At 29.9% G+C, this 15637-nt stretch overlaps 1 protein-coding gene across 1 annotated transcript in view; it reads left to right on the top strand.

Annotated features, from left to right (window-relative positions):
* The first annotated feature begins 1204 nt into the window (after positions 1 to 1204).
* LOC117179643 overlaps positions 1205 to 15637 on the top strand; it is a 17504-nt gene continuing 3071 nt past the window's right edge. Inside the window, exons 1-7 of the mRNA XM_033371648.1 lie at positions 1205 to 1421; positions 1950 to 2252; positions 9072 to 9323; positions 9414 to 9703; positions 10026 to 10290; positions 10374 to 10586; positions 11739 to 13446. Of these exons, the coding sequence (XP_033227539.1) occupies positions 1296 to 1421; positions 1950 to 2252; positions 9072 to 9323; positions 9414 to 9703; positions 10026 to 10290; positions 10374 to 10586; positions 11739 to 13446 (3157 nt within the window). The 5' untranslated portion in view covers positions 1205 to 1295. The remainder of the gene's footprint in view (positions 1422 to 1949; positions 2253 to 9071; positions 9324 to 9413; positions 9704 to 10025; positions 10291 to 10373; positions 10587 to 11738; positions 13447 to 15637) is intronic.

Below are 15637 nucleotides of genomic sequence, written 5' to 3'. Positions count from 1 at the left end.
ATCAAAGGTATTCATTTTGGAGTTGAAAGTGTAATTAGGGAATCGACTGTTGTAAACATTCTTTTTCAAATATTTAAATCTTTCAAAAGTATATTCTTTGTGATTCAACCATTTTCTTTTAAATTGGGGAATGTCAAGCTAGAACCCCTTCAATAAAGGATTTATAGTACCATACACAAAAAAAGTCTACCTACTGTCACAAAATCTGCAAAAAGAAGCGTATAAAACTCGATTGGAAAATTGTTTGGAACAAATTTTCAGAAAAGAGTGGTAGAAAGTCGTAATGAGCATTACCTCAAACAAAAGTTCTCTGCTAGACCTTTTTTTCATAATTTCTCTGAGTAAGGGGGGAAAAAAACAAAATGTGCTTTACCCACAGTTTTCATACATACTGCTAATTTCTTAAAAACCACCTCAACTTTCTCACTTTTTTGGGAAAAATGGAATTTTTTGGGTTTTATATTTCCAATATTTATCGATATAGGCCTTAACGCAAAGTACTTGAAACTGCAAAGAAAAACTATTTTCGAAAACAGTGGGATTTACCTATGTACATTGCTTACACTTATCAAATTTTAGACTTTTTAAAACAAATTACAAAAGTCAGGAATCTAAAAAATGGTAGATTCCGAATATATTATTATAAAATTATTAATGCTAATAACTAAATTATTTTTTTTTTTTAATTTCGCAGGCTTATATAGACATTCTATCTGGATATATACTAAATTAGTGTAGGGAAATTCAAATTTAAAGCAGTAATACACAGAATAATTTTAAATTAAAAGTAATATGGTGTTGAAATGCAGCTACCGGACATATTTTGAACTGTTCATTATTGAATAATATTTGCAATTATTCAAAACACGACAACCTAAACTATTTTAAATTCAACTCCCCGCAAAAATAGTCAAATTTATAATTTGGCAATTCACAGAGTGAAAGTTGGAATTTAACCTTGATTTATATATAGGCACAATTATCACTATTTTCTTAAACTTATTTATTTTAAATTTGGCCTCTAAAATCGGAATAACAATAAAGCCGAAAAACCACTAGAAACAATTCGAATTTTGAATATGTGTGAAATGAGTTTTATTTTCATGAAAACTAAAATGTCAGCCAATTATCCAGACGATCACATGTAAATTCGCCGGTCTTGTCTACGCATGCGCACTTTCCAAAATGTCGTTGGTGGCCGTTGGGTTGGTTGCCACTCAAAATTTGGATTGAAAGACCTTTTTGTTTTATAAATGGTCAAAAACATAGTTAATTCAACAATTTTTTAGTAAAGTATGTCTATAAACGTGACTGTAAATGGTAATCCAGTCAATATTCGTCGAGGAAGAATGGTGCTGTCAGATTTAGATCAAATTAAAAAAAATGAACGCGATCGTCGAAGGAGGTTACGGCTGGAGCAGGTGGGTCTCAAACTTTTTAAATTTCTGAATATCTTTCAAAATTCTCTAAAAAGTCTGTTTATTTAACAATATTACCTCATCTGGTTTCTCAATATTTAAATCAATTGAATTTAGATTAACTAATATTGAAAAATTTAAATGTGAAAATAGGTTATAAAAATAGTAAACAAATTTTTAAATTTTCGATTCAAGCCTAATCTTGCTTTATATTCGGATTGGAAATGATTGAAAAATGGCTCAAATAATTAAGATAATTTAATTTGGAGGTATTTTTCTTCTTTAAATTTTCATTCGATATGTTTTTTTCTTATAATTTATTGTTTCTGTTTGAAGAAAATGAGACTTGTCACATTTCGAATGTTCTTCATGGCTATTATATTCTTCATTTTGCATCAAGTGACAATCTTTATAATTATGATATTTTACATTCTTTACAAAAGTAGCGTAATTCATTTGTAGCAAGTTCTAAACTGAATAATATTCCTAATTCTAAAACAATCGTCTGATTGTTTTGATTAATAACTGAAGGTACGACAGCAGTCAAAAGAGATTTCAAATAGACTTCACGAGCGAGCAAAATCTGTAGTACAAAAAGAATTAAGTCGTCTTGAAAAGGATGGAAGATCGGAAATTAAGCAAATGCATGATCGAAAGATACTGGAGATGCAGCGAAAATATCAGGAAGATATGGAAGACATAGGCCAGGCTCATTTGGCTGCAACAGTTCAACCGGACGTAGATGCAATAATTGAATCTGAAAAGAGAAGAAACAGAGCCGTTGCTCTCGAAAGAGGAAGGGAAGCTGCTCAAAGGTTAAAGGATTCCGAAATGGTAAATGATAATCAGTTCTCGTGTTTCGCAGGAACGGGCTCGGTTAAGATTTTTTTTACTTTTTTTGAAACGGTCTAATCCCGTCATGACACGATCAGCCTCCACCAACTTCGAACTAAACTTCTTAATCAACGCAGGTTCTTTTCAGGATGAGAAATGACAAAAATCGGTCGACTCATTTTTTTTTGTTTAAATTCAAATTTTTATTTTTCAGGATTTTTTTTCTTCTAATAAATCATTTTAATTATATGTACGCTTTTATACATACAGTAAGTACATAGCAAAGAAGTCTCTATAAACTTTTGTGTCGAATAAAAGCTCGGTCTTCTATAAGAGATTTCTGGAGTCCTATTTGCACTAAAAAAAAAAACTATTGTAGACCCAGTTTTCGTTTATCGGAACTTTTTTACAATATATTTTATGACTAACAACAAATAAATAATTAAAAAATTTTATTAAAAAGAAAAAAAAATCTCGAAAAATCATATTTTTAATTAAAAAAGACGGCTCTATAGATTTTTTGCCTTCTTGGCTCAAAATATCTAGGGAATAATTTTTCTCCAGTAAGGATTTTCAACAACTTCAGGAACAAAAAAAAACATATTTGTACTACGAAGACCTCTCTAGGTGACCTTGTTTGACACAAAAGTTTAGAGGAACCTTTTTACTGCATATTTTATATACAACAGCGTACACATAATAAAAAATTGTAATCAGAAAACAAATTTTTTTAATATAAAAATGTAATTTTTCCGAAAATGGCTTGATCGATTTTTTTCATTTCTTTAGCAAAGAACTGGCGTTGAGTAAAAAATTGAAGTTGATTGAAACTCTACGTGTCGTACGTTTTTTTAAATTTAATTTGTAAACACCTTTTAATGTTGATACTAGGAGTTAATAACTGTATGCGGTACAGTATGCTGATTTTGAGACAATTTTGATCAATTCTGAGAGAAAAGGCCCAAGTTTTAATGTTTTTGCATAGCAACATCTCGATGAGTATTTTCATTAGGGTTCGCATCATTTTTTCTCGCATCATTACATATAAAATACTTCGTCATGTAGACAATAAAGTCGGTGGACCAATAGTTTTTGCGTCAGGCGTGGTAGTGTAGAGGACAGGCATTTTACCGACAGCATAAGGGAACATCAATTATTTACATAAAGCTTTTTGGGGGTGAACCATTTCTGACATAAGTTTCCTCATTCTAATCATTTGTTTTAAATATGCTAATTAACGCCTGTTTTGGCTTTTGACATTATTTGTTATATTATGCACACAACATTTTTTGTTTTATTTCTTTCTTGTGGAATCGCTGGATGTATTTGCAATTCTTTGAAATTCTGTGAATTATTTTGAAAATGTTGTAAATCCCTTAAGATTTTTTAAATCATATGAAAATTTTCTCAGATCCTTTGAATTTGATTAATATTGAATATTTCTCTTCAAATATTTTGAAACGAATGAGCTCCTAGAGATAAAAATTCCTTATAAACCATTAAAATCCGTGGAAATCTGTTAACATATCTCAAAATCGGTGAGAATGCTTGAAATTCTGTAAAATATTTCAACACAAACATTCCGAATCTGTTGGAATCCCTTACAATGTATTTGTATCTAAACTTTTAAAAACATTGACACTTTTTTTAAATCTCTTAAAAATCCTTGGATATACTTTGGTATTTTTTTAAATCTCTTTAAATCTTTTGAAATCTTTTAAATCCCTGGAAAATTCTATAAATTCAATTAAAATCCCCTGGTATTCTTCAAAAATCGTGAAAAGATTTTAGTTTCACGTTAAATCCTTCAAAATCTTTTGCATTACTATAACTTACTTGATATGTTTCGCAATCTCGTAAAATCTTTTAAAATTCCTTGAAATCCGTGCTGGTTAAACTCCTGAAAGTCCCCTCACATTAAGGGGTAACACCACTCTAACGGCTGAAAAAGCCTAACTTTAAACGATTTATTTTAGGAGTATGAAAAAAGTATTTTTATTTCTTTTTAGAGAGTTTTTTTAAAACACGTATTAAAGTATGACAAAAAATTGATATTAATTTGGATAAAAATGGCGGCGACAGCACGTCTCGAAAATCTTATTATCTTTAAATACCTTTACGGGAGGACGGTTAACTCGTAAGCTATAAGACCTGAATGAAAACATCAAAAAATTTATAATCTATATACTATTGGCTGTAGAACTACGTAGGGTTTTTTTAAATCCAATTTTGTGGAAATAGTGCACTTTTGAAGAAATGAATCGATTTTTGTCAAAAAAATAAGCAGTAAATGGTTTATAAAAAAAAAGTTTACATTAAGTCTAAAAACGGCTACTACTAAGTTGTTTTGAGAAAAATACGTTTAAATTTTCCTGAGAACCTAAATTCTGGACATTTTTTTTACTTCTAATCTGAGATACTTGCGCCATATATCCGCCCAACTGCATATTTTTTTATGATCCTAAATTATTGTTTAAGCCAAATAAAAAAAATCGATTTTTCCACAATTCTAAAGTGGTGTTACCCCTTAAGTAAAATCTCTTGAAAATTGAGATTATTTCTCAAATTCTACTAGATAATTTCTGCAAACTCGTGAAATCATTTGAAATCCTACACTAATACTTTGGTAATCCCTTGAAATCTTTTAAAATTCTTTAAGATCTCATGAAATCACTAAAAATCTTTATTGATTATTTGAAATACTTTGTAGTCCCTTGAAATGCCTTAAAATCCCTTTAAATCTGTTAAAATATATTCAAATCACTGTAAATCTTTCGCAGTCTCGTTTCCGGTGGAAATAATTAAATATTGTTGATATATTGAGTAAAAAATATAAAATCTAACGTAAGAAGGGGAGGGGGCACAGAAAAACAAATACTTACATTAGAGGGGGAGGGGGTAAAGAATATCAAAAATCATTCTTGCGTAATTAATATACGTTCCCCAAGGATTTCCTACCAAAACACTAATAAAATTTCGATGGAAAATTTCAACTGCATTTTTTCGAATGCCATAAATATTGTAACTTAAATTGAAAAATATGATTTAAATCCCTGACGAAATACAGTCATAAATTCAGAGTGGCCGCTTGACCGGGAAACCTTAAAAGTTTTTAGAAGAAAATCAATTTCAATAGTTTTTTAAATAATCATTTGGATTTTTATCTTTTTTCAATTATGATATAATTTAGTTTACAATGCGTGAATCGAAAATCTTTCACTTACAAATTTTCCATTTAGGATTTTAACTGTTGAGCGTACATTTTTCAGTTACAGAATTTTAAAATGCAGTTTGAAAGACATACAAAATTAAAAATGAGTTGCGTTTGAATTCGACAGTTTTGGATAAAAAAATCTTTTTAGTTGATCAAAAAAAATATAAATTATAATGATTTTGAAATTTAAATATGCATTAAAGATTAACAAGCTAATAATAATTTATTTTACAAGACGATTAGGAATAAGTTCAAAATTTAAGAATTTTCATATTTTAACGTTAAAAATTAAATTGTTTCAATTGGAAAGTCTTTATAGTTAAACAAATGGTCAATAATTAACAAATAGTCTTCATAGTTTCACAAATATGAACCCCCGATTTAAACTTTATAAGGTATTTTCATTTTTAAGACAACTTTAATTTATACTATATTCATAATTAAAGGCTTTTATTAAATTTAAAATATTGTTTTAGTTTAAAATTTCAAATGTTTTAATTGAACCTTACAATGTTAATTGTCCTACTTGAAAAAATTTATTTGACAAGTCAAATTGTTGAATTTTTGATTTATAATAAAGTTTGAACACCTATAATTCCTAGAAAAATTGAAGTAAGTTAAAGAGATATTTAGAAGTTCTGCAGAGATTCAAAATTTATTTAAAATTTGAAATTATCTCAAATAATTTAAACGAATTGTCTACGTATACCAAGAAAATCCAGCTATTTGTACCGAGCTGCAGTACAATTTGGCCACAGCCTAATTTAAAACAAAATATAGAATTTTCTGGATTTCGTAAAAAAAAAATAGAATCCTTTAATAATTATAAAAAGCTTCATAAGAATCAAAAATATTTTCCTAAGATTTCTAGAAAGATTAAAAAGAAATTTTCATTTTCAATCATTATTTTAAGAGAATATTTGAAAAAATTTCCAAAATTGTAAAAAATGATTCTAGAAGAATTTAAGAAATATTTTTAATTTTGCAGAATTTAAAAAAAATCTTAGGAAGAATTTGAATAATTTTGAAAGATGTTTCCAATTTCTAAAAAAATTTCAAAAATAATAAAAAATTTGAATAAATGTAATACAACATGTAGATGTTACAACATTTTTATATACAATTGTGAAGCTTTCTAAGGATTTAAAATTATTTAAAATGAAAATGATTTTTCTTTTAATTAAAGAAGTGTTCAGTTCATAGCAAAACTGTAATCGTGCAAGTTTAAATATTTCTAGCTTAAATTTGCTTAAAATTATTTGAAATTCATTTTTTATGACTTCAAATAGACAAATGTTTAGCTTTAGAGATCGAATTTTTAAATTTCATTGACCGTGAAAAATATTTGCGAACCGGGAAATGACAGAGAATTTTGTTATGTGATTAAAAAAGCCACCCTGTAAGTTGGAACTGAAATTTTGTTTCAATTTGTTTGTAAAGAAGGTTCTCAAATCACCTGCGGCTTTGACGATTACATTCTCATCGCTGCACTCGCTTATAGAGACGATTCTCTTTCAAAAATAAAATTATGTTGACAGTTTGGGCGCGTTGGAACGCTCTCGCGCTTCGCGCTCGTTTTTGTACTTTTAATGTGTACACTTTAACTACATTTTCTCAAATATCATAAATATTATAACTTAACTCGAAAACGGTAATTTAAACTTCTGAGGAATTACAACCATAAATTGAAACTGCAATTTTTTTCGATTTGTTTTTAAAGAAGGTTCTCAAAGTACCTACGGCTTTGACGATTACATTCTCATTACGAAACTCGTGCTTCGCGCTAGATAATTTGTAAATCTTGCTTAAATCTACTAAAAACACCGCTTCAAACTTACGGATTTCTTAAAAACAATAATTACATAGTTTTGAAAATGATCCAACTTTTTGAATTTTTGTCTAATTAAGAAATTTCATGAAAATAGTTTCGAAATACACATATTTTATATCGAGTAGAAATTTGGATTGATATTTCTTAACACATTACAATTTTTTTTTCTTTTTTGGAAAAATTTCAAAATGTTGAAAAGCATATAACTTTTTGAAATTTAATGGAATTTAAAAATGTCATTAGGATAATTTTTAAGTCTTTTTCCGTGTGCCAGAAAATTTAACAAAAATTCCTAAAACTCATGACAAAATTGTATTTAAATTAGGAAAAAGCTTCAACTTTTTGAATTTTTGTTTAATCGAAAAATTTAACTGAGATAGTTTCTAAATATATTTGATATCTATTGACGAATTTAAACAAAATTTCCTTATCGACCACAAAAATATTTTTTTCTATTTTTCTGAACATTTTCAACATTTTCAAAAGTTTATAACTTTTCTAATTTTCGTCGAAATGAAAAATTTTATTTGGCTAATTTGCAAGTCTTTTACCCATTTATAAGAAATTTTGACAAAAATGTCTAAAATTTAAAAAAAAACAAAATTTTCAAATTTTAAAAATGCTTTACATTGTTTAATTTTGGTTGGACAAATCCTTCAAAAGTTAGCGTGGCTAGAACATTCAGGTAAACGTACATGCATACAGACAAACAAACAGACGCCGATAAAATTTTATGATTTTTGGATTCTGTGCGTGCCGAAACGTAAAGATCCGTTAAAAACCAGAGATAGAAAATTTGGACGATTACATTACACTCTTATAAATGAGAATGTAAAAATATGTTTTGTTTTTTAAATTGACTAAATAGAGACATTAAAGCGTAGGCTGTCATTTCCTTTGTTCAAACTTCAGTTCGAAGACAACTCTACTATGATTAATTAATCTATAACATTTTTAATTGTCTTCCAATTGAAAATTTGCATTAAGATTATTTGTCAATCTTGTTGAAATCTAATAAAAATAACGATTTAAGGATCCTTTAAAAATAAAAATTTCATATTAAAAAAAATGATCCAAGTTTTTGAATTTTGGCGAAATTGAAAAATTGCATAGGAATATTTTTTAAATATATTTTATATGTAGTAAAGATTTGGTTCGTAATTCCTTAATCTATAAAAAATTTGTTTAAAAATATTTTTTGAAAATTTTAAAAATATTAAAAAGCATAACTTATTTCATTTTTGTCGTAATTAAAATGGATATTAGGATAATTTGCAAGTATTTTTGTCGTGTACCAGAAAGTCTAACAAAGATGTATAAAACTCTTTAAAAAATTATGTTGCAAATTTTTAAAATGCTGTGACTTACAATTTTGGTCTATTTAAAAAATTTTATTAGGATAATTTCGAAATATATTTGACGTCTAGTAAAAATTTTGAATGAAATTTCTTAATCTATCAGAAAAATAATTTGTTCTAATATTGGAAAATTTTGAAAAGTATACAATTTTCCAAGTTTGATCGCAAATCAAAAATGATATTAGTATAATATTTAAGTCTTTTTTCATCAACCAGAATCTTTGAAAATAAATTTCTAAAATTCTTTTAAAAAATTTTTGTCAAATTTAAAAAATGCTCTAAATTTTTAAATTTTGGTCAGAAATATCTCGTTAACGAACTTGAGCTTAATTTTGAGTGCCTAAGAAAGTGTATCAAAGGCTGATTCAATTGGGCAGATCCTTCAAAATAAAAATAAATAATTGATATATTTTCAGAAAGAAGACATGCGTCTTTTGCAACAAGAGAGGTTGAAGAAAGTCAGGGAATTCGAAAATACGAGAGCAGCTTCTGTAGCTCAATCTAAAGTTCCTTCTTCAAGCAAAGAAGAAAAAGCAGTCTCTGATTACTCCCTGAGTGATGATGCCATTGCTGAAATTCCACAAGAAAATTCCCCGAAGAAAACGATGGTCACGAAGTCCGTTTCGAAGAAATCGCCTATTAAAGTCATCACAAAGTCTAATGTCAAGGTTTCTTTTTTTTTACAGCAATATAAAAAATATTTCAATATTTAGGGAATTAAAATTTAATTTATTTTGTAATACTCTATTATCTGATAGGTCGTTGCGAATCATTCTAAAGATGTATCACCACATCGAAAAACTAAAGTTCATGGCTCAAAAGACCACCCAGGGTCTTCGGGAATGCAAAAGAAGTTTAAGGGAAAAGAAAAGAAGAAAGATCCGAAAGAAGATTTACACCGCTCGAAGACACGCCGATATGTTACTAAATCTTCCAAACTTTCTCGCCTTCGGATTAATCCCGAATCTGAGATCGAGGAAAATGATAATGAATCAAGCCCTGAAATTAATGTAAACATATCTTCGACTAAATCTAGCAAACCTTCAAGGTATTTTTTGAAGCTCTTATAGGGAAAAGTATGCTAGAGTAGGTCAAGCATTGAGAATAGGCATTTACTCTGTGGGAATACATAAATATTCATTGAACTGTTTTTATTTAAAAAGTGCATACAATCATTAATTAATTTACTTTATGTGTTTTTAAGAAACAATTTGAAATTGTTACAGTTTTAAAAACCTTTTTTTTTTGCAAATTCAAACGATCTACTCTTAAAAGTGACTTATCCTTGCACAGTTTCTCCTCATATCAACCTACGAGTATCAATTGATCAACAATATTCGAAACAAATCGATTTGATTAAATAATTTTAGGTACAATCCAGAAGATTACATACACGAATCTCCAAATTCTAGCAGTGATAGCGACAGTAGTAGCAGTTGTACAAGTTCCATGAGCGAAGATTCTTCATATTTTTCCGACGCTGCAGACCCTGTTATAAAAAGAAATCCGAAAATTCCAAAACATAAGCCAACGCCTGTAGAAAGTAAAGTTCAGTTGTATGATCACAATACTAGACAGAGAAATGCTTACGAAAGACCGCCGGGAATTGTTGAGCGAATCGATGTTCGAAACGAGGTTTCTGTCTTTTCGAAATTTATTATTGACTCATTTATTTATCCATCTATAAAATCCTTAATTTCAAACCTCTGCTTCTACAGCCAAACGCAGAAGACTTAGCACGAGAAGTTTTGGAGTCAGAAAGCGTGAACGCAGAGTTACTAAGGAAACGAAAAACGAGCGCCGAACGTCGAGGACAAGATGCTTTACTTCGAGAAAGAGTTCGTCGTGATTATCAAACTCTGTTGCAAAATTTGGACCATTTGTCACGCGAAGAACGAAAGCTGAAAGCAAGTCAAGTCCACGAACCGCCGGTAACTAATTTCTATCAGCGCATTATCTCGTATTCTCTGTTGTTAGTTGAAATCTGCTTAAAACTCTTCATTTGAAGATACAATTCTTTGTCTTCGATTTTCCGTAAAGAGCTTTGCGTTTTTTCATTACAAATGCATTAGCAATTGAAACTCTTCGGACTCGTGCCACTATTGACATTATTTAGTACCTTCTTCCCAATTGATAAGGAATAAAATTAGATAAAAGCCGGGAATTTTGTTAATATTTATGTTTTAAAACAAAAGTAGAAAAACTGTTATTATGACTGGGAACAGGGACTTTTTTGAAAGGAATGATAATTTTGAATTGATTCAAGAAATTCTGATTCTTATTTGGGACAAAAATTTGTTTAAAAACTTTAAATGAACAACAAATTTTAATTAAGACAACCCAGTTTCAAAATGCATTTATACTATAAATGTACCTTATTTGAAAATAACGAGTTAACAAAATATAATTTGTAGAAAGAAACATTTTAAACGTGAATCAATCTTTTAATTGAAGAATAATTAAGATATGTACTATGTACGAAAGTAAAATTGTAAGTTTATTCTTTCATTTCATTTTATGCGAGTGTTATTCATTAATTATATCTTTCTCTAAAAGCCTCTAAATTTTTCTTGAAGTGAAATGTCAGCGCAGGGTTCAGATTGTTTTAATTGCCTCTAAAAAACATGGAAAATACCTGGAATTTGGAAATCAACATTTTGTAACTACCCAATTATAAGCAATAAAATTAAAAAGCTTTTGTTCAAAATTTCATCAATTGATAACAAAATCTTTTGGAAATTCTAAATACCCCCATAGAATGCAAAATTATCAATATAATATGGAATTCCTTTACAAATATATTTTCATTCAATTTTTGATAGCAGTAGAATTTTCGTTACTTAGGCGAATTTTTTTGTAAGCATTCTAGTTGATTCGAGGCTTGCACTATTTATATATATATAAATTTATTATTTAAAAAGTATATTGTCACTTGTCTTGCTACTATTTTTTAAAATGTATACTACTATTGACACTACTTTTGATCTCTGAATTGAGTTCGAGCCATGTAAATATTTCGAATTCGCGTTTCCTTAGTTGCTTTTAATTATGCATATAAGTAAACTTGTAATTTTTCCTTTAAGAATCTACACATGTCGCCGATGCGTAGAAAGGATTTCCAGATGAAGCGTCAAAGGAAAATGAACCGTGCTTTCGAGGGAATCCTCCGAAATGCAGAGGACCCTCCTTACACTCTCGCAGAAAAAATCGTCACCCTCAAACCTCAAGAAGACTTCGACGACGATATCCATCTTATTCCCCAAGCTTCTTGGCAAGATCCGCCTTTCCGAGACTCGATTCCACCCAGTTCGCTTGAAAAAAAGGACAGTCTCGACGAATTATCACGCGAGGAGCAACTCCTCGAATTACTGCAAAAGGTCGAGAGACAGAAGCGAATTTTACTCAGAGAATTCGGAGCGAATCTTCCCTCTGAAGTATTCACTTCTTCCAACACAGGAGACGATCCCAAATCTGAATCCTCAAAACCTGTATCTCCTAGTAAGCCTACTCCTATTCAAAAACCACCTTCTTCTGAAATGAAAGTAATAAATGTGTCAGATCATGAAGAAGCTTCAAAACAAAAAATTCCTGAGAAAAAGAAAGTTCCTAAACATACGGAAATCGCAGTTCAGACATCGACGATTGAAAGCGATTCTGGTGAGGATAAAAGCATTCAAGTTGAATTGGATGATACGAATCAACAAGTTCCGGTAGTAAATGAAGAAGCGCCTAGGAAACTAGAAGATCAAAATAAAGAAAATAGGAGACTTTATCCTTTGGAACCAGTCGTGAAAGTAGTTACACCAGAGAATGTAGACAGCAGTAGTAGTTCTTCGATTGTCACAGACCTGATTATTAATTTTGATAAGAAGCAGGTGCAAGTGACGCCGAAAAGGAAGAAAAAGGGGACTTTCAAGATCTCGAGAAAAACTTCACCTATGGTTTCTGCAAAATCCAGATCTGCTCCTGGAAGCAAAGCTTCAACGCCGGTTAAAAAATCAGCAAGGTCTGCGCCTCCCTCGAGACTTCCGACTCCGAAGAAGACACAAGGGGCTAAAATTTTGGAAGCGAGACATGATCTTCATGTTAATCGGGAATTTAGAGCGGAAATTGATAGATTTGGAGGTGTTACTGTGGATTCGAGCACAGAAAGTTCCCAGGTTTACTCAACTCCTAATAACGGGTCTCCTGGAAAGGTTTATCGAATCCACACAAAGTCTTCGAAGAAAACGATCAGGATTAGAGATGCTTCTGATACAACTTCTACTTCATATGCAAGCCCACCAACTGCTGAAGCAGCTGCGCTTTTAAATAAGGGGTTGAAAGATAGCACTCCGATTTTAGAGATGTTGGATGCATCTACCTCTAATGATTTGCACATAAGAAAATCGCAGATAAGTCCGGTTTCTACTCCGGAAACTCCATCGCCGAGAACTATGAGGCTGCCTTCTAATGTTCCCAATCCTGAAAAGATAAGCAGGATGCTGAGGTTTAATCAAATGGAAGAAGATTCAAGAAGAGAAAGGAGAAACGATAGGAATGTGGATCAGGAGAAAAGGAACCGGCAGAGAAGTAGATCAGCAGAGCAGAAAAGTCCCCAGAAATCAATGCAGAAATGCAATTGCAAGAATCCGAGTTGTAAATTGCATGAAGAGGTTGATGATATTGCCAGCGAGGCGTTGAGAAATTGCCCGGAGATTCAAAAATTGTATGAGGAATTAGAGAATGTTTGTGCGGAAAGAATTGCTTCGTTGTCGGATCTTATTAAGAAGTTGAGGAATGAACAGCAAGGTATGTTTGCTTTGGAATTTAGTTTCTTTTTACTCTAGAAGTGTCGAAAATAACTAATATCATTTCTAATAATGTCCTGTTTCCTACTTATATTTCTAAAATACCTAAAACAAGAATGGAGTTGTTGCATATTTTTTAATATTTCTTTCCTGGTGAAATTAAAAGTTTTAAATTAAAACTTGTAAAAATAAGTTTTGTTTTTATTTGAAAAGTACGATTGTTACATTTTTACGGGAAGATGAAGCATTCTGATTGGACCAGCGTCGGAATTAAGCATCACTTTGATAGGCACCCAAAAGGGTTTTCAAAATGCTTAGAATTTCACTAAAATCCGGATTTTTAAAGTGTGACACTGATAATGTGCCAAAAGTCAACTTGTGAATGGTCACACATTTTTTCGCCAGCTACAGCTGGATACTTCGTGAGTCATGCAACGACACATTTCTGACCATTTTTCCCATTTTTTTCACGAAGTTTCGACTCATTTTTCAAAACTCAAACAGAAATTTAAGACGTTAGAAAACAAGACGCGTTCAAAAAGATTCTCTTCGGTGATACCGATTGCACGTATTTAATAAACGATTTATTTTCTCGTTTTTTTATTTGAAGGACTGCGGGAGCGAATATATGACTAGTGACTTAATTGCGAGACTTAAGGTTCGTTTTCCAACTTTTTTCTGATAGAATTTTAATAATCTGAAAATTTTTGCCGCCGATAACATCTTTCCACCTTTATTTTTTCCGATCAGACAATATCTTCTGTTCGTTTTTTGGATTTAAACTGCCAAAAAGATTTTTCTATTGGTCTTGTTCAAATCTTGTTCAATTTAGAATTTTTTGAAAATGTTCTAAAAAACATGTTTTTTGGATTGCAATAAATACCCTACACTTTTGTGGAAGAAGTAGAATATGTCAAACCTGCAATTTCGTCAACCTGAATTACTGGAATTACTTTGCTTTTATGTAAAAATAATTTTTTCGTGCTCTTGAAATTCTATTCAAGCTGAGGAAATGTCAGATTCCACAGACTCAACTTTTTCCATAATAGTAGTTTTTGCACGATTTCAAAAAATAATAAATTAGATTAAAAAAATGGTTACAGAATTTATAATTTTTTATTACTGAAAATTTGTTTGAATTTTCAAATTCATAAAATGAACAGAAGATGTTTTGCGATCGAAAAAAGATTTTCTAAGTGAAAAGTTGGTATGCATGGCAACTTTTTCCGGTTATCAAAATTTAATTAGAAATAAGATTTGGAAAACTAGTCGACCGAGTGTAGAAAGCGGTAGAAAAAAAACTTTGGAAATCGAAAATATTATGTAAAAAATGACTTATTAGGACCCTAAAGAAGTATCCCTAATTAAGAGCTTACTCTCATATGGCTAGGTTTTATATGTTAGCAAACTGCACATATTTAAAAGTTCTTATCTTTATAATTGTGTTATTTTCGTGAATAATAAGTCTTTCTTAGCCGACATTAAAAAATTTTTTTAAACATCTAAGAGTGCTTGACTCATAAGAAAAAAATTAAAACAATCAATTAAAAACAATAATAAAGTCTTCAGACCAAAAAAAGAAGAAAAATAGAAAGTTTTCAAGTAGTCATATTCGTATTTTTTCAAATTATTTCTTTTTAGCGTACTTAGAAAAGTACTTTCAAATTAATCTTAATTAATTAATTAATCTTAATTCTTTAATTTTCTGAAAAAATTTTCTGCAGTATTTTCATGAGTAAATGGTGCTGAAAGGTTTATGGATATTCTACGGATAACCTTTAAATTGTTTAATTCAAAGAATGACTAAATAAAAAATAATTGTACGTAATTTTGTAAATTAAAATTGATTGAAAATTACGAATCTTCTTAATGCGGAAGAAAAAACAGAAATATACAAATAACTATATTTAAATGGACAATTATGACTCTACCTATTTTTTAATTATTTATGCTTGGGATTCTCTAATAAAATTTGTTGAACTAATCAATGCTCCTTTTTTGTAAATTTTATCAATCAAATGAAAGTTTAAGTAATTTTGAACCTGCCTGTACATATAGAACATGTTTAACAAAATTTTTAATATTAGCTAAAAAGACATTTTCTAAACACAAAAATGACTGTATTATGTCGAAATGTTGCAAGGAAATGGCGGTTCTCTTTGTCAGAGGACACTAGTGCAATTTACGAGATA

Source organism: Belonocnema kinseyi, chromosome 9 (genome assembly GCF_010883055.1).
Source record: "Belonocnema kinseyi isolate 2016_QV_RU_SX_M_011 chromosome 9, B_treatae_v1, whole genome shotgun sequence".
Classification (NCBI taxonomy): Eukaryota; Metazoa; Arthropoda; class Insecta; order Hymenoptera; family Cynipidae; genus Belonocnema; species Belonocnema kinseyi.
This window is presented reverse-complemented; position numbering and strand designations above follow the sequence as displayed.